The 23,581-nt window shown below is 30.6% G+C and overlaps 2 protein-coding genes across 2 annotated transcripts; one reads left to right on the top strand and one right to left on the bottom strand.

Annotated features, from left to right (window-relative positions):
- The first annotated feature begins 817 nt into the window (after positions 1-817).
- LOC124931671 (NAC domain-containing protein 2-like) lies at positions 818-2,746 on the top strand. Its single transcript, XM_047472194.1, has 3 exons — positions 818-1,019; positions 1,115-1,401; positions 2,109-2,746. The coding sequence occupies exons 1-3, from the start codon at positions 860-862 to the stop codon at positions 2,538-2,540; spliced, it is 879 nt and encodes a 292-aa protein (XP_047328150.1). The 5' UTR covers positions 818-859; the 3' UTR covers positions 2,541-2,746.
- Positions 2,747-15,790: 13,044 nt separating this feature from the next.
- LOC124929434 (WD repeat-containing protein PCN-like) lies at positions 15,791-23,237 on the bottom strand. The gene is made up of 11 exons (XM_047469794.1): positions 22,938-23,237; positions 22,725-22,859; positions 21,666-21,945; positions 21,500-21,563; positions 20,762-20,875; positions 20,492-20,654; positions 19,624-19,777; positions 18,941-19,545; positions 18,324-18,505; positions 16,633-16,893; positions 15,791-16,273 (listed from the first exon to the last, which is right to left on the bottom strand). Exons 1-11 carry the CDS (start codon positions 23,103-23,105, stop codon positions 15,961-15,963), a joined length of 2,439 nt encoding a protein of 812 aa, XP_047325750.1. The 5' UTR covers positions 23,106-23,237; the 3' UTR covers positions 15,791-15,960.
- Between the last annotated feature and the right edge of the window lie 344 nt (positions 23,238-23,581).

Below are 23,581 nucleotides of genomic sequence, written 5' to 3'. Positions count from 1 at the left end.
CACTCCACAAATGAGTCTTGAGTTTTCTACGAAAGTCATCATCTTTTAGAGAGTTTCCATAACAATGACCAACAAAAAAAATGAGAGTGTGAATCATCATGTCTAATACTTCTGGAGCTCTCAAAAAATCACTGAGAACTCCCATAAAAATGACAGAAAATTTAACTGTCGTGAGTCAAAATTTAATCCAACCAATTAATTTCACACTTATTCGCATTTTGTCAATTACATAAACAAAAACTCGCAATTGACATAATCAGAAGTGTTTTCGATTTTTAACTTGACAAAACTACATTTTCACCGGTTGAATTAACTAAATCAATACAATAATTAGATATTAATACGACATAATAAATTTAATAAATTTAATGATAAACTTATTAATAATTTATTAAGATAACTAAATGATTCTTAAAACATTATATAAATTAGAGTGAATCATTATTATTTATATTTTAAAGGAAGTGTCTACATTGTGTTCTTTTATTTTAATATATATGTATTTTTTAAAAGCCATTTTTTTCTTCAGTTTACATGCGACGATTACGTGTACCCAATCTGACCGTTAAATTATTTATTTAGACTCCCAAAAACTTCCAAAATTAAAATAAAATAAATAAAAAAACAGCATGAGTGCCAGCCGTTGAGCTGAAGAGGCGACTCGTCATCAATCAATCCAAAATAGATGACGTAAGCAGTGACAATTTCAAACGCACAAAGACACGCACATATGTGGACTTTCACAATCTGACACGTGTCCCTCCTTCTTCTTCCTCCCTTTCTATATATCTTCATCTCTTCCCTTTTCTTTTAAACTTTCAATACCTTCTTCTTCTTCTTTCATCTCTCTCTCTAAATAATGACCGCTGATTTGCAATTACCTCCCGGATTCCGTTTCCATCCAACGGATGTAGAGCTTGTTCTTCACTACCTCTGCCGTAGATGTGCGTCGCAGCCGATCGCTGTCTCCATCATTACTGAAATTGATCTCTACAAATACGATCCTTGGGACCTCCCCGGTAATTAATTAATTAACTCGCCAGTTTCCGATTCCATTTTCCGATCATATTTTTTCAATTTAATTTGATTATTTTTATTGAATTTATTAAAATAGAAATGGCTTTATACGGGGGCGAGAAAGAATGGTACTTTTTTTCTCCTAGGGAAAGAAAATACCCAAATGGATCAAGGCCGAATAGGGCGGCTGGATGCGGTTATTGGAAGGCTACCGGAGCTGATAAACCGATCGGACATCCAAAAGTTGTCGGAATTAAGAAAGCTTTAGTCTTTTACTCCGGCAAAGCTCCTAAAGGAGAAAAATCTAACTGGATTATGCATGAATATAGGTTGGCCGATGTTGACCGTTCTGCCCGGAAAAAGAACATCCATAGCAGCAGCCGGGTGGGTATTCTTCTACACTCTCTTCTTTACATATGATGAATTTAGGGTAATCTTGAAAAATTGTGTTGGAATTAAATTGTTTCGAGAAAAATTATGAATGAATTGGGTAAATTAGTGCAAGTTTTTAGTGATCCGAACTCGATTCGGGTGATCAGACTTTCTGGTTACTAGACATATCTGACCCTTCGGAGTGGCTAGACCGGTCACACGGGTCGACTCGGGTGGCCAGAACTCATGTTCGGCCACACGGGTCGACTCGGGTGGCCAGAACTCATGTTCGGCCACACGGGTCGACTCGGGTGGCCAGAACTCATGTTCGGCCACACGGGTCGACTCGGGTGGCCAGAACTCATGTTCGGCCACACGGGTCGACTCGGGTGGCCAGAACTCATGTTCGGCCACACGGGTCGACTCGGGTGACCAGAACTCATGTCCGTCAGAACTCATGTCCGTCACACGGTCGACTCGGGTGACCAGAACTAATGTCCGCCACACGGTCGATACGGGTGGCCAGAACTCATGTCCGGATACGGGTGGCCAGAACTCATGTCCGGGAGTGGCCATAAAATAATTTTAAATAATGGATGAATTAATAGGTTTTTTCAGCTTGTTAGGTGAGATATTTAAACAATTAATGGGCTTATGAGATTATTTTTATATTTTAATTTTATTTAATAAAAAAAATAATAATAAAATGTATTATACAGTTGGACGACTGGGTGCTTTGCAGAATATACAACAAGAAAGGAACAATCGAGAAGCATAACGGGCTAATGGGCCAGAAAGTTCTAAATAGCAGCCCAATAGAAATGAGCGAAGAGGAGATAAAGCCCAATATAAAAGCCCAATTAAAATCATCTAGGGTTTTCAACGAGTTAGCTTATCTAGACATGTCCGATTCGGTGCCGAAACCTAACACCGAGTCAAGCTGCTCGGAGCACGTGCTGTCGCCTGAAGTCACGTGCGATAGGGAGGTGGAGAGTGCGCCGAAGATGTCGGAATGGAATACCGTCGCCGGTGCCGGTGCCGGAGCTCCGATTGATTTTCCGTTTGACTACCTGGATGAGACTATGGATTTGGCGGCGGAATTTCAGAGCAATAATCAGATGTGGCCGATGCAGGATATGTTCAATTACTAAGTCATTTTAGATGGTAGGATTAGGTGAGACTGCACGTGCGACAGGAGACATGTGTCGATGAGTGTGCACGTGCTATAATTCCTAATTTTATGCTGTTAGAATATATAAATAGAATAATGGGTATGGACATTATTCATATGTTGTTGGATGCAAGAATATAAAGGGAAAAATAATAATGTTTAGTAATTTTTGAATGTTTTCAAATAATATATTAATAATCTTATCTTCTATGTATGTTATATAAGTTCGATTAATCTTATCTTATATGTATGTTATATTAGATTTCTTTTTTCAAAAATACACATCAAATTGGGTTTGGATAGTTTTAATTTAAAACAAAAATAATTTATAAAAATGAAAAGAATAGACTATCGAGCCTAATTAAATACGGATAACCCAATTCACTTAATATAGCTCAAAATAATTTAAATGGTCCAAATGATTTTAATTAGGCCTAATGACTTATTTTTAGAAACAAGATTAATGAGAGAATAAAAAATCAAATGTGATAATCAAATTCGAGCCCACAAACTTCTCGATAAAAATTCTACTCAGTAGTTTTGAATTGTATGACTTATTTTGTGTTATTATTAAGATCTTGTATATTTCTTGTCATTTTATTAAGTTTATTTATTTATTTATTTTATTTTAATTTATCAAGATGCAGGTTAGGATTAGAGTCTAATTAGATATCACGACTATATTATTGACCATCTTTTTCTATATCGGAGAAACAACCATGTTTAAGGATGACCACCGCATCACAGACAATCAAGACGTGAACAAGCACCCAAAGCTCGGAGGTGCCGACAAGGACCGTTTACTTTGGAAAAAAATATAATTGGGCCGTATTCCATATCCGTCGACGTATGAGTCTTTCTAGCCTTTTTGCCAATTCAAATATTTGGTCATGTCGACCCAATTAAATTTTCACTGCTGATGTAAATGTTACATCTAAGTGATAGACCTTTCGCGAACCTTTATAGGGAAGGCATTTCAACCCGTTCCCAAATATAACCAAATACTTGGGAATGACAAAAATCTCTTTACTCGCATTTTTACACAACTATTTTATCAGTTTTTTTTAAAGAAAAATGAGTGAGACTATTACAACCAAAACTTATTTTTTAAAACTCTTTCTCTAATTTTTCTTTTTTCTTTCTGCTTCAATTTTTTTGCAGCTATCTTTTTAAAGACGAAAGAAGATTCGAATAATGATACAAACAGAAGGAAGGACGGTTTAGTACATACAATGTTAATTACCGTGGTCTTGATAACAATAAGGAAAAATTTTCAATATCTATTAGAGTAACTAATGAAGGAACTTAATAAAAGCTCAATGATATTTATATAAAAAGTTACCCTCAACAAGTTTTAAGAGAATTTCTTCAATTCTCTTTCTTGATGGATTACACAAGTTTGTATATTTTTTTCGTCAAATGTGTGAATTAGTATATGCTTTCGAAAAATCTGAACAAATGTAGACTCTATGAGGTCCTGGATTCGAATCTGTCAAACGGCACGTCTAGATTATATGCTTAATCCGCGATAATTAATCACATTCCAAAAGAAGAGCAAAGCCAACCTTCTAAAAAAAATTAACAAATGCACTCATTGTGGGATGTTAAACTCAATATTTCTTTTGTTATCAAGTGGACTTTTTTTTCTTTGTCAAACTTTGTTGTATGAGGTTATTGTTGTAAAGGAGATTGCAATCCAATTTTATTTTTTCATAAGTCAGTATATTCATGTGATTAATGAAAATGTTATGTCTTTGTTTAATAAATATGGAAATATTTGAAGATGCAAATAAACATGTTTTATTTAATTTCTTAACAACATATATATTTTAAAAAATAAAGAATAATTGAAAATTTATTTAAATAATAATACATTAACCTTTCATTCGCAGCTATACATAAATAAGTAAAATACTGTCGTTAATGAGCAATTAAGCCGGCATTACCCCTTTCTATTATTCGAGGTCATCTAGAAGGTCCACAATCTCGACAATTGCTCATTCCATAAAACTGATTAACCGAATTTTTAATTCCCTAAAGATAGTACGTAATACACATTGAAACTATGAAGAATTCTAGTTGCCTCTTGCTTTCAATATCATTATTTTCCTCTCTAATAACATGATCCACCAATGGTAATTGAATTGTGGATGATTTTTTCCCCTCCTTAATTAGTATAATTTTTTAGAGCACAAAGTTCTACCAAAATAACTTATTAATGACAGTTACTCCTTTAAAAGAGGATTTAATTGTTTTCAATATTGGTTGAGTAACTCATGATTTTAATTGAGGTGTAATCTATTAAGACTTTCTTTCTTTTAACTTATGATTTGAGCCTCCGAAGTATATCAATTAATTCAATCAAACACTCATCTCTTAAGTCCACGAGACGAACAAGTTTTCAGCTATATCATGTTTTTGTATATATATTTTAAGTTTTAATGCAAAATAAATAATTTATAATTAATCTATGACATTAGTAACATTTCGCTTTAAATTAAATTTTATATAATTAGTCATGTGCTTACGATGAATGACCTAAATTCTTAATTATGACAAGTTTCGTGTGGGACAACCGATGAATAACTTTTTCTTTTTTTAAATCATAGATTGTTTTTTTAGAAAATTATAGCTAGATACTACAATTCTAACCCCCTAAACAATCATTTAATTCGATTATCGAATATGCTTCATGCTTATAAGAACTAACACTTAATCAAATCAAAGTGTCGCATCTTATTAGTTTTAGGACGAAGGATTACTTATATATTAATTTTATATGTTTAATTAATATGACATCTTCATAACCATCCTAAATGACAAACCCTAGGAAATATCAAACACATTTCATCTCAATGGAGGCGAAACAATATTGTCATACTTTTAGAAATTAAACCCTCGTCTCAACATGTTCCAACCGCAATCGCAAACGGATCACCATCTGATCAGCCAACAATTACATCGCAATCGCTCCTCTCGATTGATGAACAATCGGCACATGTGTTGGATATCCTAATAGTGTGATGGGTTCCTTTTGCTATATTGTCATTATTGCTTGAGAATTTCAATATATTTAGCTCACCTAGCTAGCTATTGAGATTTAATTTTTTCTTTTTTCTTCAAAACATACCACGAAACCAGAAACTCTTTTGTGATTTTCTTCCTTTGTGCTTGCTTTTTGCTTCTATTATTAATTGTAGTCTTAAGTAGATACATAGATAGATCACCACCAAAATATAATGGGCCTCAGCATTGGTGTCAACTTCCTTGCCAACTATCAATTACTTATTTTCTAACACCAAAACATGCAGCAACTAATTGGTACATCAAAAAAAATAAAAATTTAAACATATAGTTTGTTTAATTTCTTTTTGTTGAAACAGTTAAAATTTATTGTTTTTTAAAAGGTCATGAATAGTTAGATTTACAACGCTATTATTATAGTGTTTTTTTAAGATTCAATCTGAAAAATCCGTGGAGTTGGTTGGAGAGTTTATTGTCTTTTTTAAGGATTTTTGTGCTCGTTAATCTCTTAATTTTTATGAATTTTAATTTTAAATTTGTATGATGTCAAATTTAGTTTCGATGCAGTGCTTAAACGTACTCATATTTTATTTTTATAATATGTGATCTAAAATGTAAAATAGAATTTGTGATATAAGATTTTCGGTAAAAAACATGTATCTTCTAGTAAACTTAATGTCGGTGCTCATCAAACAATATTAGTCAATGAGATAGGAATAAAAGCTCATAATTATGAGGTTATGAGGCGAACATTTCGAAATTATACATTGAAATGCTCTATGTTTACATTCTTGATGATCCACCAAACATTAAACTTTCTTCTCGAAAAAGATCTCATTGCATCATTGAAACCAAGCCTCCATAAGCCAGAATAGACGAGGTAATTACTCACAATATTGATGACATTTCACACAAAATCACGAATAGAAGACACAAATATGAATCAGCATAACAAATGTGGCATACACTAATAATGGAGAATCTCTTCCACAAAAAAACGTCATTGAAATATGTTAGCGAAGGTCCCGTGTTCACTTCTTAAGTGCATTTTGATTGTATATATAACCGGTTTTGAAACATAATATTGTCTCGTGAAGATATTGACTTATTTATCCCAAGCAGACACCTCCAATGTACGGTAAGTTAACAAATATTAAATGAGTGTCAAATAGATGAACGATAAAGAAGACCCTTATTAATATAAAGGGAAGAATTTAAAAACTATCAAGTTAGTAATAATTTTTTTTACAAGGCTTAAATCCATATTGTAACTCCTTAATTAGAGAATAAATTAATTTATAGTCATGCACATAGAATAAGAAAGATAAAGGAAACATTAATTAATTTCATTGAAGAGAAAAAAAAAAGATTGAATGGAATATGAATACCTACTTCACACCAATGTCCAAAACCAATCAAACAAGATTCTATAGTTTTATTTATTTTTTTCTATAGAAACATTGAATTCAATTGATTCCCACTTTGACATAGGCATAAAGATTTGTGACTTTTATCATTAAATTATTCACAATTTTTCTTATATTTATCACACAATTTGTAAATGGGATGTTTATCTCACAATTCAGTCTTAAAAGTCCTACTATCATTTAAAAACTATGTTTATATACTATAGTGTTTTGATTTTATTAAACTTGTGATCATTTTGGTCATATTTATATGGTATATGGTATATGGTTATGTTTCCTTTTCAACATATGTGTTCTTAAATGTGAAGTAAATAATTAATGAATCATTTCAACAAAAAAAATGATTTTTTTGAAAAAAAAAATATCCTAGTGGTGACGTGGCAAGCACAGTTGGCAGTGAGCTGGCTTTTCTTTCTCACAATAGATGTTGCCTTTGGTTTGTGGCTGTGGATGATAGAAAGAGAACCTAATTGCCCATTAGTTTCCTCTTTTATCTCCTTTAATTTGCTCACCATATTAATGATGGAGCCTATGCCCTCTCTCTTCCTACAATAATGCCTCCATTTTAATCCCATTTTTTCATATAAATTAAATTTTAATATAAAAAAGTGTTTTTTAAACCACACAATAATTTTCAATCTCTCCAACCCAATTCGTATAAAGTTGTGTTCAAAAAAACCCAATTCGTATCAAGTTGGGTTTAAAAATCAGATGTTACATGTTCGATTTTCACTTAAAATTATTAAAAAAATATTAAAATTTAAATTTAAAATTTAAAAAATTCAACTCTCTTAAAAGAAACAGACGAGTACACGCACGAGGGCCAACTGGCAATTTTGATTTCATTCACAAAAATGATGTAATAATGAAATGAAAGTATGGGGCAAAGGACAAACATAGTCTAGGATTCGAATGTGATTGTTTTTGGTCCCTCTTCTATCTCTTTCCCTCATATTTTTCATTTTACTCTCTATAAAAACAACATAACATGACCGGTTTATGAATGACAAATTCATTAATTTATTATTATTATTATTATTAATAGCGATGAACAACAATATCAACAACAACATGATGATGATGAGCTCGGAAGAAGAATGTAGCAGCGGTTGTGATTCCGGTTGGACCATGTATCTAGACCATTCCTCAAATACTTATACTAGATTCATGAATCAACCTATCAATGAAGAAGATGATGATCAATCCATGCTATCAGATGCATCCTCTGGGCCTCCACATTTCAAGCAAGTTGAAGATGATGATCATCAAACACATATAAGAGATAGTTATGCCAAATCAGAGAAGAAAACCAAAAAGAAGATCAAACAAGGAATGAGAAAACATTTACCTTTAACTAATCTTGATGACACTGCTAGCTCTTCCATTCACAACTTCACCCAGGTTTTTTTTTTCTCTTTTTTTTTGTGTGTGTTTTTACAACATTATGTTGCTGATTTTTTTTTTTTTTATCTTAGCAGCCAGAGATTACTCCCATTCACAAAGTGTCAAATGCTTCGTCATCACACTTAAAGGTACTTTCTTTATTCTATTCAGATTCAAAAAAAAAAGGAAAAAAAATGTTCAGAACTTCAAATTGAAATTATGAAACATTTGTTTATTTGGTGAAAATACTTAAAATAAAAGAGATATATGAGAAGATGATAGAATTATTTAGAGATTATTAAAATAATTCATATATATATATATATATATATATATATATATATATATATATATATATATATATATATATATATATATATATATATATATATATATATATATATATATATATATATATATATATATATATTATAGCTAGATTTTGTTTGATTCATGTTAATCCAAATAAACCTATTGAATATTTATTTTGTCATTACTTACTATATATGTTTTATTTTTGTGTTTACTATAGGTATTTAAGTGAAATTTTCATTTTCTTAAAACAAAATATAAAGTATTTTTACTAATTTAATCAAACAAATCATTTTTTAATAAAGTCAAGACCTAATCTCTATTCCTTTTTAAATTATTTGAAAATAATCTTAAATAACTAACTATTTTATTTTATTTTTACCTTCATAATCAAATTATTAATAAAAAATACCTCTATTTAAAAAAAATCATTATATATTTATATACTTTTTAAAACAAAATACCCAAATAATTAGGATTTATTATTTGTTTTGAAAGTTATAAAGTTATTATAATCCCTACTCCATATACTTACTTTAATTTAAAACGTTTTTGTTTGAGTTGTAACTAATAAAATTTAATTAATTGTGATTTCTCATAATAGCTATGTATTTTGCAGAAGAAAACTGGATTTGGGAACCACTTTGGTAACTTCAAGTCTTCTGCTTCTGCAAAGGGAACAACAGGTTAGAAATTTCCATGGACATATTTATCTTGGTGAGATTTTGTGTTCTACTGGAGGATCGATATGATTAATGAAATGATTTGAACTTTAAAATTTCACGTTTAATAGGTGGTTTGAACGGAGAAAAGTGGGATTAATAAGTTGGTCGTTTTGATTCGAAGTTATTTTTATTTATTTATTATTTGTATTAAGTGGCGAAGAATCGTAATTAAAAATAAATAACACGTATGTAAGTGGTGACAATGATTTGTATCAATGTTATTTTTGTTAATGTGAATGTGAAAGAAACTAGGTAAATGTAGAAATAAATTAATCCTAATTTTGGAGACGTTATTAATGTCATATACTAACCATAAATACATATAGAAATGAAGGTGCTGAGTTGTTTTTCATGAGGTCGGTGGATTAATAATCCCCTTAAACAAAAATACAAGTATATAAAAAGTAGAAATACACTCGAAACACAATGAGATTAACCATTTAAAAATATTAATGAAGACATATGTTTAGTAACTAACAAACATAGAAAAGTAATTTTAAGAGTTTAGAGATTTTTAACGAAATTTATAAGTTCACTTATATTCTTTATCGATTTTCTCAACTAGACATTTTCTGTCGTCATAATAATAGTGTTGTGAAGTAAACAAAATAATCGATTGTGATATATTAAATATTAGGTATGTTTGACATTTTTTTAATATTTGATCCTATTATACACAAATTCACATCTAACTTTTAGTTATTTCTGAAATAACTTTAAAATAATTAACTAAACAAATTAAATACAAAATTACTATCAAAACAACAATATATATTATTTCTAGTATGATATACTATTGCTACTTACAACTAAAACATAACTATTATTTATTGTCTTTTTTTTATACTAACGCTATTATCCTAGAACCTGATGTTTATTGCTGTCATGAAATAATTAAATTATCTGAAATATTAAATATAGTAAATTAGAAATCAAAACTTTTAAATACTTTTAACACTTTTAAACTATGCAATGAATAAAAATGTAAAAAGATTTGAGATTCCATACCTAAAATCAAAGAGTTAACAAAATAAAATATTGCACGTCATGTTTCTTCAATCATTTCTTAGAAATTGTAAATTTAATATATTTAATAGTATTTCTTATTTGAATCAAAGAGAAACCGAAAAGGCGTAGAGGAAATACTGATTTTTTAAAGAATTTTAGGTTTATCGCCAAAATGACATTGTTAAGGGCATCTCCAATCGGACGCCAAACGCAAATTTTGCTCTAACCGGACGCCAAACGCAATCCCATAATTAGAATTCATACTCTCTCAAAAAAAAAAAAACATATGTGCAATATCATTATTCATTTACACCATTTTTTTTCATTTTTAAAAAATGACCCTTATACTTATTTTTTTTATTTTTTTTAATACCTTTTAATTTCTATTTATATAAATTAATTCTTAAACTTATATTTTTTTTTTATTTTTAAGAAAGAAAATTATAATATTTTTAAATGTATAATTAAATTATTAAATTTATTATATTTGAAATTTTATCTAATTTATTTTATAATTCATTTTATATTTTTACGTTATATTTGATAACTTAAATTTTATAAATTATAAATTTCTAATTATAAATGATACAAATAAACTTAGAAAACACTTAATATGTTTGTTTTAATATAATATGTTTATTTATTTAAATGTATTATTAAATTATTTTGTTGTTTATAAATTATTGATATATATACTTAATTTTATTTTAATATTATTAAATGAATGAAAAAAGATTGGGGTTAAATATGTAAAGTTGATAAATATATAGATAATATTAATAAGGTTAAAAAGTTAGTGTAAGAAAGGAATATTCTAAGAATATTCTTTTGAGTTTGGAAATGAGTTTTTGGGTTGGATATGAATTAGACCATCTTCAACCGAAAAACTCATTTTCAAACTCATTTTGGTGTAAATGTCACATCAAACAGTAATTCTTCTCCAACCGAAAAACTCATTCTCAAACCCAAAAGAATATTCTTATAATATAATTTTTTATATCAACTTTTATAACTTTTTAATATCACCCATATATTTTACAATTTTATAATTTATATCACATTTTTTTAATATCATCCCCATTATTTTAAATTTGATTATAAATTAATTATAAAAATTTATTAAAAATTCAAAATTTATAATACACAAGTTAAAAAAAAAAAAAGAGTTATATCTGATAAACTGTAATGTATTTTGTATTTCTTAATTTTATATAAAAATAAAAATAAAAATGTATTTAAATTAAAATTAAAGGACTGAATTAAATATTTAAAATAAATAATATAAAAAGTTAAATATCAAAATTAAAATGTTAATAGACTTAAAGTATAAAATTAAAATGTTAATAAACTTGAAGGACCTGTTACACAAATTTGATTAAATTATGCGTTCATGAACAGTATGAACGCATATATGGAGTTTTTGGAGAGAGAAAATGAAGGAACGCATTTTGGGTTTTGGTTTGCTGTTCGTTGGAGGATAAAAATAAGTATGGGATGGGTTTTGCTGATCAGTTGGAGATGCTCTTAGTGTTTGATGTGACGGTTTACTGCATTTTTGGTTTGAAAATGAGTTTAGGGTTGGAGATGGTCTAAGAGCAAAGATTGAACCACTTCTGACTCTATTCCTGATTTATTTCAATTATGGCTACAAATGAGTCAAGCCATCTTGAGTTCAGCTTATAAATTTGAGTTCGAACTCGACTCGACTATTTATCTACAAACACGGCTCGGTTCGACTCGAAAAACTTGAATTAAAATTAATTTTTAAATATTTGTGAAAAAAAATATTTATTTTAAATTTGGATTTTAATATTAAAATAAATAAAAAATATATATTATTTATTATCTAGCTCGAAAAAACATGACAAGTCATTGAACAAATAAATATTATATAAGCTCGATCTCAACCCGAACTTAGTCAAAGTCAAACTCAAGTCAAACTTTGATCGAGCGGCTCGCAAGCAACTTGACTAATTTACCGCCATAATTTCAAATGAAGTTTATACGTTTTAACTTTTTTCGATTCGGTTCGATAAAACGGGTCAACGGGTAAGATTAGTTTTCCTGCCCACTCTAAGATAAACTAGGGTATTCATTGTAAAATGTTCAATTCTCCCATCGGTCCCTAATCTTGACAATATCATTGTCATCACGAGGTTTTGCTTCTCAACCAAAATGCATTCTACATCTCTCCTTCATCGATAACCCTATATAATTTTTCAAAAAGGAAACCACATGTTTCCAAAACTATCTTGAATTGGCCAAATAAAAACAAATGAATGGCAAAGCATTGACAGAAGGAGAATTATGATATCAAATTGAGGCCAACAATGTTCTTCTTCATGGATTGCCAGCTTAGCCAATAACCAAATATAGAGATGAAGTACATTATCAATATCATATAATAGACAAACACTTCTATCATATCTTCAAATACTCCGAAATAGACTAAAAGTTTTTAATTTCCCGCCAAAAAATTAGAGTAAAATTCAGAAAGGACTACTCTACCCTATTTCATTCATTGTGACATTTTCATACATAAATACATACATATACATACATATACATCATGTACAGCCACCGACGCCATTAATTTCATATCTATTTCATTTCATTTGTTTTCATGTGGGGATCCTACTCTTCTGAAAATGACCAAAATAAAAATTGACCACAAAATAGTTGCATGAGGCCTTTTTTTTTAAACAATATTATTCATTCTAACTACGTCGACAAATGAGTCGTGAGCTCGCAGTTTGAGCTCGAATGAGTTTAAAATTTTGAGTTGTTCGAACGAGTTTAAAAATTTGAGCTCGACTCGAAAAAATTGAACTAAAATTAAATTTTCAAATATTTATAAAGAAAAAATATTTATTTTATATTTTAATAAATAAAAAAATATTATATTGTTTATTATGAGGCTTGAAAAAGCTTGACACATCCTCGAACAAATATTATTTGAGCTCGAGCTCGACTCAAACTTGGTTAAAGTCAAACTCAAGACGAACTTTGACCGAGCGGTTCACAACCAACTCATTAACTATTTTTAATAACCAAAATCAAATAAATTATTTAAAGATAGCAACTTAATTAATTATCCAAATAACTCAAAATCAAACAAGGTCTAAAGGGTATCTCCCTAGCTACCATATCATTGTGTAACTTCTTTATCCTCTAAATAATGAAATGTAAAAAACAACCAGCAATAATAAATTTGTTTTCTATTGCATGTGAGTGAAAACAGCTCTACTATCATTGATTATCTGCTGCTCCAAGACAAAAGGCTTTAGGGTACCTTTAGAATTTGAGAAACATTACTCAAATTAAGACTCAATGGAATTGCATGCCATGAAACAATAATATGTCATTACAAAACCACCCAAATTTATCAATAATTGAACAAGACACAAACATTTCCCCCAATAGAGAGTAGTCAACTATATAACATGTGGTTCTAATTTCTCTTTAATCTAAACAGGATAATATCAAGAAGAAGAAAAACTTAACAGGATAAACTCTCTTAGGTGGTTCATACTTATTTGAATTATCTACAAGTGTATATTTAACAGGATAAACAAGATAATATCAAGTATACTATGATCCGAAATATTAAAATACACCTCCACTCTTCTGACACAGTAGATATTCCCAGCATCCATTATTTATTGATTTTGAATGATTTTGAACCCCTTGTTAAATTGGTTAAGTACGTTTACGAACTATATTTTAATTCACGGATTAGTCACACTCCGAAAGAGTAGCGGTACCGCGTTCTCAACAAATATTAAAATACCCTTTATTTACTTAAAAAAAATAATAATTCTCATAATCCTAGCATGAACAAATACCTAGAGTCTCTTATAGTATATTTGAAATAACCCTTTAAATATGTATGTATTTTGAATTTAACCTTCACAAAAAGAAAAAATTAACAGTTAACACTTTGTTTATCATTTTACACTTTTTTTGCGGTCCTAAAAGCCTACAAAGGTTATGTTGTGGTTTTATCGGTATTAGGTCATGTCAATTTACCCTAATTATTGGCATTGACTTCATTTCCATCCATAATAATTTACCTTCATTATTGTGATGCTTATGGTTGTTGGTAAAAATCAAGTGGGGGTGGGGGGGTGCTCAATCATTGGAATTATCCCTTGATTTCACAGATGGAGAGTTGCCAGCCATCCAATGGTTGCAAATTTGCAATAACCATCAATCAATTTGTGTCTAATTTAAAGAAATACTTAATGAAGAAATGCTATTATGAAGAGGCAATGAGATGGCTATGACATGCTGTTTGAACCCGAAAAAATTAGCTATGAAGAAGATTAAGGCACCGCGGATGATGAATGGATCTCGTTATAGACACAACGTGAAAATGCATGCACAGAAGTATACATAATATTAACCCTAGAACAAAGTCTTGAAACATAAATAAGAAAATGTTTTTTAAATAGTCACAAACTGATTATTGCAGAATTTATATGAGATGATTACGTATATTAATTTAAAAGAGTGGGTTAAAAATAATTTAAATTTAGTGTAAAATATATTAGAGTTTATGCAAAATAATATAAGAAATCACAATTAATACATCAAATCAATTGAGTTCGAAAACAAAATTATACACACTTGGTTGGTTTTATGTGTAAAGATTTTTTTATATTAAAAACGTCTTAAATTGAATTAGACGATCTAATTAACCGTCCAATTCAATTTAAGACGTTTTTAATATAAAAAAAAAAAAAAAAATTCTTTACACATGGGATAAGTCAGAAAACAAGACATATTCATACCATAGGCATAAGACATCCTAAACATTTGTTTGAAAGCAACTCTCAATTTGTTCTGCATAGCAATATATCTTAAGAGTTTCTCTACCAGGGACAATAAGGTATTTTGTTTCAGCCCACCAAAGATGATGCAATAAAAAATATAATAATACATAAGGAGTGAAAATCAAACCAAGCTTTAGTTTATACCTAAAAAACAAGTTGAAAACAACTTTCAGAAATTACTATTGCTACAATGCATACTTATAACTCATAACAAATATGAATAATCATTTAAAGGCTTTGATACACAGTAATTAGATAGTGATCTTTATTATACAATCTTGAATTGTGATAAAAAAAAATCGAAAACAATATAGATCATAAACCAAAATCATATTATATCAAATAAAAAATCAAAAACAATATTGATCATAATCCAAAAACATATTATACCAGACAATAATTAAAATTATCCCCAATTTTTAACTTGTAAAATCGTTGATTGTAACAAAGATTGTGACAAAATCTCAATTTCTAAGAAACTAGGATCAATATCTAAACCTATCACAACCAAAAAAATGAGGGAAACAAAATTTTCAATTCATGAATGAAATATAAGTTATAAAGGAAATACATTACAACAAGCTCTAGATAACAACCCTAAGACTTCTTTTAATTCGGAAACAAAAGTGTGAGTTACTCCCTCCATATTCGGGGAGGGAAAACTCGACCCATTTCTATTAGAGTATTTATGATCCATATATGTGTCTGTCAACAGGATTAGTATCGAAGGTTTTAAGCACGTTCATCCATGGTTTGTCTATGACCAACAAAGAATTCTTTGAAAGATGACCAGCAAATAGAACAGGATCCCTAAAGGCGCAAAACTCGAAATTTTTTCTACTGTTGTGTTTAGCGTCTACTATTTCATGGGTCGTGAACTTACGTTTCAGGTTCCCATTTATAGGGAACTTCTTTAGCGATGAATCGTGATCATTAGTTGGCTTATCATCGTCTTCTTCTCGATCAATTGGCAAACCAAAGTCTATCAAGCACATGGCCCTATAACAAACAAAAACATTATTTAAGTTCAGGTGAATTCTATATCAACTAGAAAATATTAGAACAATTCTAAAAAATCATCAATAGTCATTCATACATTTATTGCTTGGTTATCCAAATTGAGATACTAAACCAGAAACTATAATTGTTTATAAATGGGGTCATATGAAACACTAAGTAGTATTTCTATTTTTGTATTTATACCCGTTTTCAGATACATAAACATTTGGAAACTAAATTCAGTCAAAGAACTGGAAGGTTGGAATCAAGAGTGAAGACAAGTAAAAGGGAGTTTGGTGTCAAAGTATGATGAATCATTTGGAGTCATCCCAGTTAATAGAAAAAAAAAGCGAGCATACCTTGCACTGTAGATAACAACCGACGACGAATTTGATGAAGGAGGGAATGAGAGACCAATGACCTCACCCGGAAATTCTTGAAATCTTCTAGGCAGAGTAAATGTGTTATGCAAAGACCAATCGCCCAATTTTTTGGCCTCCACGTCAAACGCATAAACTTGGTTTGATGAAGTTGAGATAATAAGAATATTGTTGTTACGAGGAGTAAAACCACCAGCTGTTACAGATGCTCCGACCAATCTAGATATGAACCAATGTTGTCTGCAACATGAAATATAAATTATGATATCCTTTGAGTGTTCACACAATTAATAAATTAGTATGCATTATAAACCATAATGAGGAATCATTATACAAATTCTAATTCAAACAAATTCACTAACAAACCCATCGTAGTGGAGCAACCAAAGATATTGGGGCCATTTGGAAAAACATCCTAATTTTGCTTTTGTATATAGTAATTTTTAAAATTTGTCTCTTACTATGTTCATGTTAAACCTTTATGTATGCAAATCCATATAAAAAATAAAAAGTATTTTCAAATGAAGCCAGTATAAAACAGGGGTCATTCCAGCTATTAGGAGCTTTCCAGAATCCTTCACCACAAGTGATGAGCTTGATGCCAAATATCAGAAATCGCCAAATATATTCAAGATAATATTTTGAAATGTTTGCAGCCAAAATGTACACATATTAGGATGAATTTGCAAATATATTTCAGTTTATTTTATGTCATCAATGGCCAAGATCTCTGAAGAAAAAGGACTCGCAGTCATGAAAGAAAACATAGAAATATAGATTTCTCATAGGATAAATGATGAGCTGGATATTGGTCGTTTCAAAAGAGAAGTGGAATACATAAGTTGGAATCAGATATTGAATAGCAAGGTAACAGCTCATATCCACAGTAAAACATGGCACTAAAGCTCAAGTCACCGTTTAGACTTCAAAATCCATTGCACTTTGAAGAGAGTAAATTTTCAACTATGTCTAATTTGAGTAATTTCCCCTTTTTCAACCATGATAAAATTCTATTTTTTGCCACCCAAGTCTCTAATAAGACAGGTTTTATGACACTGTAATTTCACTGTTTTTAACGTGAACATATCTGAAATAACAAAAACATTTTTTCAAGCTAAAAAAAGTGTTCTTTAAAAGGTGATGTATCAAGTTATGGAAATAGCCGCATTGGAACCAGATGTGGCATACAAAACGGAATTTTAACACCATAAAAGGGTATGGGTTATTTGAGCTATTTAAATGTTCAGTGGCTAATTTAAACTTTCCTATAAATTTGATGGGCAAGTTGAGTTTTTCCCTTATATATTTACTAATTTTATGTGCCAAAGAAACTAAAGATGGAGGCGCTCCTTGGCCCTCCATCTGGATGAAGTCTTATAAACTATCAGATTATACATCCTAACCATCATGAAAAAGAAGGCAAATAAAGCATTGGAAACAAAGAGACAGAAAACGTATATGCATTTGTATACACTTATTGTTTCTGTTTCCGATTCAGATACTTTTGGAAAATAAATTTAGTTAGAAAGATTCAGAAATGTATAATTGTTTTGTATCTAGAAACAAATCCGAAACAGAAACAGAAACAATAAGTGTTTCCAGATGGGGCATTTGCAGACAAAATTAACAACAGGTTCTGCTAAAGATATAAATCGTAATTAATTTCTTACCTTTCAATCTCCAAGTTAAACACATATATGTCGCCAAAACAGTTAACAGCAGCTAGCCACTGCCCATCTGCACTCGTAAACATTTTGGTAATGGGAGGCTCATTTGGTGGCATTTTCTCATTGTACTCCCCACGGCATGGAGTAAAGACATTAACTACTTCTGAACTTACCACATCCACAACCTGTTCAGTGTGGCAAACAAAACAAGGCATAAAAAATGGTAGGAATTACACAGATGACATCAAAAGGTTGATAAATGATTTTAAACATATTCACATTTAAATAACTATGAGACTATCATGTTGAAAAGCGAAAAAAGACTATCATTCAGGAAGGAAAAAGATGAATTAATTAATTATGTAATCTAGAAAAAGCAGCCGAAAGAAAACTTTTAATCTGAAACTTAATTAACTTCCGTCATTGTAAGGGTGAAAATATTCTTCTTACTTTCCATCATTTAAATTTAGAAATTTTCATTTAGTTTATTCAACATTATTTTCCATATACTTAACTCATACAGCATTTATAATTCAGCATTTAATTTTCAATTTTAAATGTACCCAGATATCCAAGTTTAATATCAGAAGTATAGAGAATAATATAGATCAGAAGCTTACATATATCAATCGATCTTGACCAGCTATCATTAGCCTAGAAGAGTCAAAGCTGAAAGCCATGGAATGAGCAGATGGTAGTTCAGATGGAAGCGGCCTTTTTTTAACATTCCACGCACTTCTTCCAAATTTACCCTTTTCTAACTCAAACAATCCAGGTTTCACATGATCTGAGTATGCAATAAATGATCCTGATTGTGATATGCAGCTGGTGATAATTTTCCGTGATTCCTTAGTTTTAATTCGGGCCAATAGTTCTGTTGTTGCAACCCCACCAGAAGGAACAGTACTGATACCATTAATATTATGGCTTTTAGTTCGAACACATAATATATCAAGCATATTTGAAGCTTGAACTAGAAGCAAAGGAGTTTTAGTTTTAGTTTGAGCATCATTGAGCACCACTTGTATGGGTAATCGTTGGGGGGCAGGACAGACATCATGTGGCGAGAATTTGGTGAATTCCTTGGCAGAATAAGCAAAGAGTTTAGTATCATCACCACCGGAGATAAGCATTGGAACTCCCAAATGGGCCCACTTATTGTAACTAAAATCAATGGGCTTCTTATTAGTTCGCATTCTTTTTGGATTTTCATCAATCAATACATCTGTGAATCAAGAAAACAATGTCTCAGCTAAAAAGAAATTATATACAATGCATCAAGATGATTAAAACTGAAATCTACCTTCTTTGCTGATTGGTATTGCAATGGTTAAAGCTCTTACATCATGTGTATGAGCTCTGACATGACCAACATAGACCCATTTCTTTATAATTACAGAATCCCTTTTATCATCACTGTTATGAACAGAATTATTTGAAAGTTTGTATAGGACAACCTGCAAAAGCATAGCTCTAGTGTCACTCAGATTTCCACAATACAATTAAACAGAAATAACATTACCCAAAATGAAAAATAATAGAAATGTGGTTTCCCTTCCATATTTCTGGAAAACATAAGAGTTGTGGTCAAGCAGTTAATATGTTTGATTTGTATAGCCGCCAACATCAACAAATATACCAAATAAGTCTCCTACAATTCAATAGCTTCCAACCAAAATGACTAGTGACAAAGAAACTAATCAATAAATATATAATCAAAGTGGAAATCTTTTTTCTCAAAAAAGTGGCAAATATTAGAGTCTGCACAAACAGTGAATTTAACAACCATTAGATTTTATTCCTCCCTGTGTGACATGTTAAATATATAAAAGGCCCATAAAATAAATATAAAAAAAGATTAAAAATCACATTTTCAGCAGAATTCTCGGATATGAGGGCCTTTTTTGCATGATAGATCAAATAAGTGGTTTCATGCAGTATTCCTACCTTCAATCTAACAGTATTAGGTGAAAATCATTATGATTCTTCTCTTCAAATTAGTTTTGTTTAAATGACCAGCATAATTTGACTTGAACACAAAAGAACAAAAAAATATCCTTGTGCAGATATGCTTTGGGATTTAATTAAACCATGAAGAATCACCATTAACACATAAACCAGTTCCGCTTAACAATATTACTTTGATGTACAAATGTACAACACTTAAATACCTGGCCATCGGAACCAGCAGAAAATACTATGTTATGATTAGGAACAGTTGCTAGGGCATTGACATCCCCCTTGTGAGAAGAATGAGCCTGCAAAAGAGTGCCATGTTGACTATCCCAAAATTGAACATTACCTCCACTATCAGAACTAACAATAGTCCCACACCTAAATCAAAGAAAATTATTCAATAGAGTGTCAACTGAACTAATATTCTCAAAACCAAAATGCAAATTATCTGTTTTACAAGGAGGAAAAAGGGCAAATCAAATTACCTAAGAGCTAGCAATGACCATACACAAATCTCAGGTCCACTACCAGTGCCACCAAGCCCAACTGTCATTCTGTAGACTTCATGACCAAATTTAACATCCCAACATCTGATGAACCTGAATTAAGCAACAACTTCGGATTGAAACCATAAACAATTTACAAGGAAATAAAACAAATTCAACTGCAAACAATTATTTTTAATGATCATCATAGCTTTTTCTCTCCAACAATGTTTGAAAAGTGATACAAGAACAAGCCTAAATTGGATACTTTTAATGATAAAAATCGGAAACACCATTTCTACTAGAGTTCTTTATGTAGTTCACAGAAATAATAATAACTATACGTTCAGTGAAACAATGTTTTCGAGGAAGATCGTTTTAAGACTATATAGCAGCAAAATAACCAAACACCATAAGTTAGCATCACTTCATTCAAGGAATAATGATCGTGATCATGCGTGAAAATAATGAAGAAACAAGATAATGAAGTATACATGTATGAAATAACATATGCAGATAGATAATAAACAAACTGAAAATCCTCATTGCATTGCATCACAGTTTGCGTACTTAAAATTGTGACTGAATGAAAAACTAACATGAAAACTCAAAGGAAACGTCATTATCAATCTTGGACACAATGAGAATTTCCTCATGAAAACATGGCATAATATATAACTTTCTGCAAAGATTTACAAAAATGTAACAGCAAAATGTCACTTTTATTATTGTACTTACCCATCACTACTTCCTGAATATATTCTATTACCATCAGGACTCCAAGTCACACTCAATGTACGACCTGTAAATGAGAAAAGAAAAGGTGAAACAATAAATCCAAATTCCATCTGCAATAATTGTATTTAACTAACACTTATACATAGAAAAGGGTTAGCTTTCTTACCACTAACTCTCCCAAATGTTTTATCATATATTAACTTATCCGAGTCCAAAATATTGTAAAGTCTGATGCTTCCATCATCACAAGCAAGTGCTACACGTGTGCTCTCTACAGAAAGGTCATGAGGTTCCACTAGGTCATCATCATCTTCACTCTCACTATATCTCTCACTAGCATGACCGTTCTCAATTTCTGGGGGCTCAGAAGCTGAATGATCTGGGGATGTTCTGCAAGGTTCTATAGCTAACTGCCATACTGAAACCTCAATGGAATCCAACAAAATCTGCCAAAAAAATGTAGTTACAAGACAAGATTTATTCAGAGCAACAATTAAAGTTAAATGACCATGAACAATAAGAAATCATGAGAAAATAAATTGAAAAAAAATAGATTATGAAGGATAGACTTTGAAACACATAAAAACAATTATTATCAGCAAACACCTATACTGCAATCTTGTTATAAAATTGTGTACATGTACAATCAAAACATGGACATCTTCAAAAACATTGTTCAAAAACTCCCTGAGCTCAAGAATAAAGAATGTTCATTATCAATATTACTTACTCTAACATTTCAATTGCCAAGATATACAACTCAATTTAACCTAACAAACAAGTGAAAATACCAAAATCTGAATAGCAATACATATCCCCAGGGGAAAATTTGTACTGCTTTATTCCATGCCATAAAACAAAAAGGGTTCATCAAAGGATTATATGTTCATGCTTTTATGCGCTTCATAAGTGAAAAAATGAGCACGGGCATCAAATACCCTTCTGAGTGAAGCTCAGTAATACTCACTTCTATCAATTTTACCTTGACATAAACAAACTTCCAATACAAATTCCAATCAGTTACTGAGCAAACACCAACAGCAGAGAGTTTAATCTGTGGCGAGCTAACACTGCCAGCACCACACCAAATCGCTGATCAGATATGATATCCCTCTAAACAAACCCTTACATCGTTTTATAAAAACAAGTACTATTACCAGCAAAGTTGTAAACAAGAATTTTATCAATCAAAGTTTACAAACACCAAGTCAAGTAAATAGCCTACCTTCTGCTTCAATTCAAATAAGTCCCATTCCGATATAGATCCATCAATACTGGAAGAAAACAAACGGCCACCTCTAGAACCCAAACTGCACCACACAATAGACGACACCCTAGAATTTCCATCCCCGTGTATTGTCTGCTTGACAGAAACAACCCAAAACAACATATTAAAAACAATAACACGATGATGAATAAGATATTAAGTAGTAGATACCAGTTGACAATGCCATCCCACGGAACCAGGAGAAACAAGCCAAATTTCGAGAGAACCATCTTCTCTAGCAGCGGCGACTTGAGAGTCATCGGGACTCGTTGCTAAAGCCACCACAGCGGATGGCTTCCATTCTATGGAGTTGCCTCTGCATCTGTAGACTTCCACCATTACTGGATGTTGATAGAATCGAAAGATGGAGAGAAATGGAGCTGAGAGAGAGAGATGGAGAAAGGGCGGCTGCACCTTCCTTGTTGCTGTAGAGATTTTACATTAGAGAGAGATAGTAGACAGGGAGAAATTGAGAAGTATAAACCCTAATATTATTAAACCTATCTTGGTATATTAAATAAATAAAATCCATGAAAAATGTTAATAAAATATAACACAATCAAATTTAATATTTTTTACATTTTACACTAAAAATATTTAATAATATTTTTCATAGTAAATAAAATTAAATTATATTTTACTTTAATTTTAAAAGCTAACACGACACTAATAGTCACAGTAACGTGAGAATAGAACCGTGATATTTTAACGGATTAATTATAAAATAATTATTAAGTTAAATATTATTTATTTCAAAAAAATTGTGATTATTTATGAGTTGAGAGGTTTTATTATTTCATTATAATTAAATAATA

This window comes from Impatiens glandulifera, chromosome 3 (assembly GCF_907164915.1).
Source record: "Impatiens glandulifera chromosome 3, dImpGla2.1, whole genome shotgun sequence".
In the NCBI taxonomy this organism is placed as follows: domain Eukaryota; kingdom Viridiplantae; phylum Streptophyta; class Magnoliopsida; order Ericales; family Balsaminaceae; genus Impatiens; species Impatiens glandulifera.
This window is presented reverse-complemented; position numbering and strand designations above follow the sequence as displayed.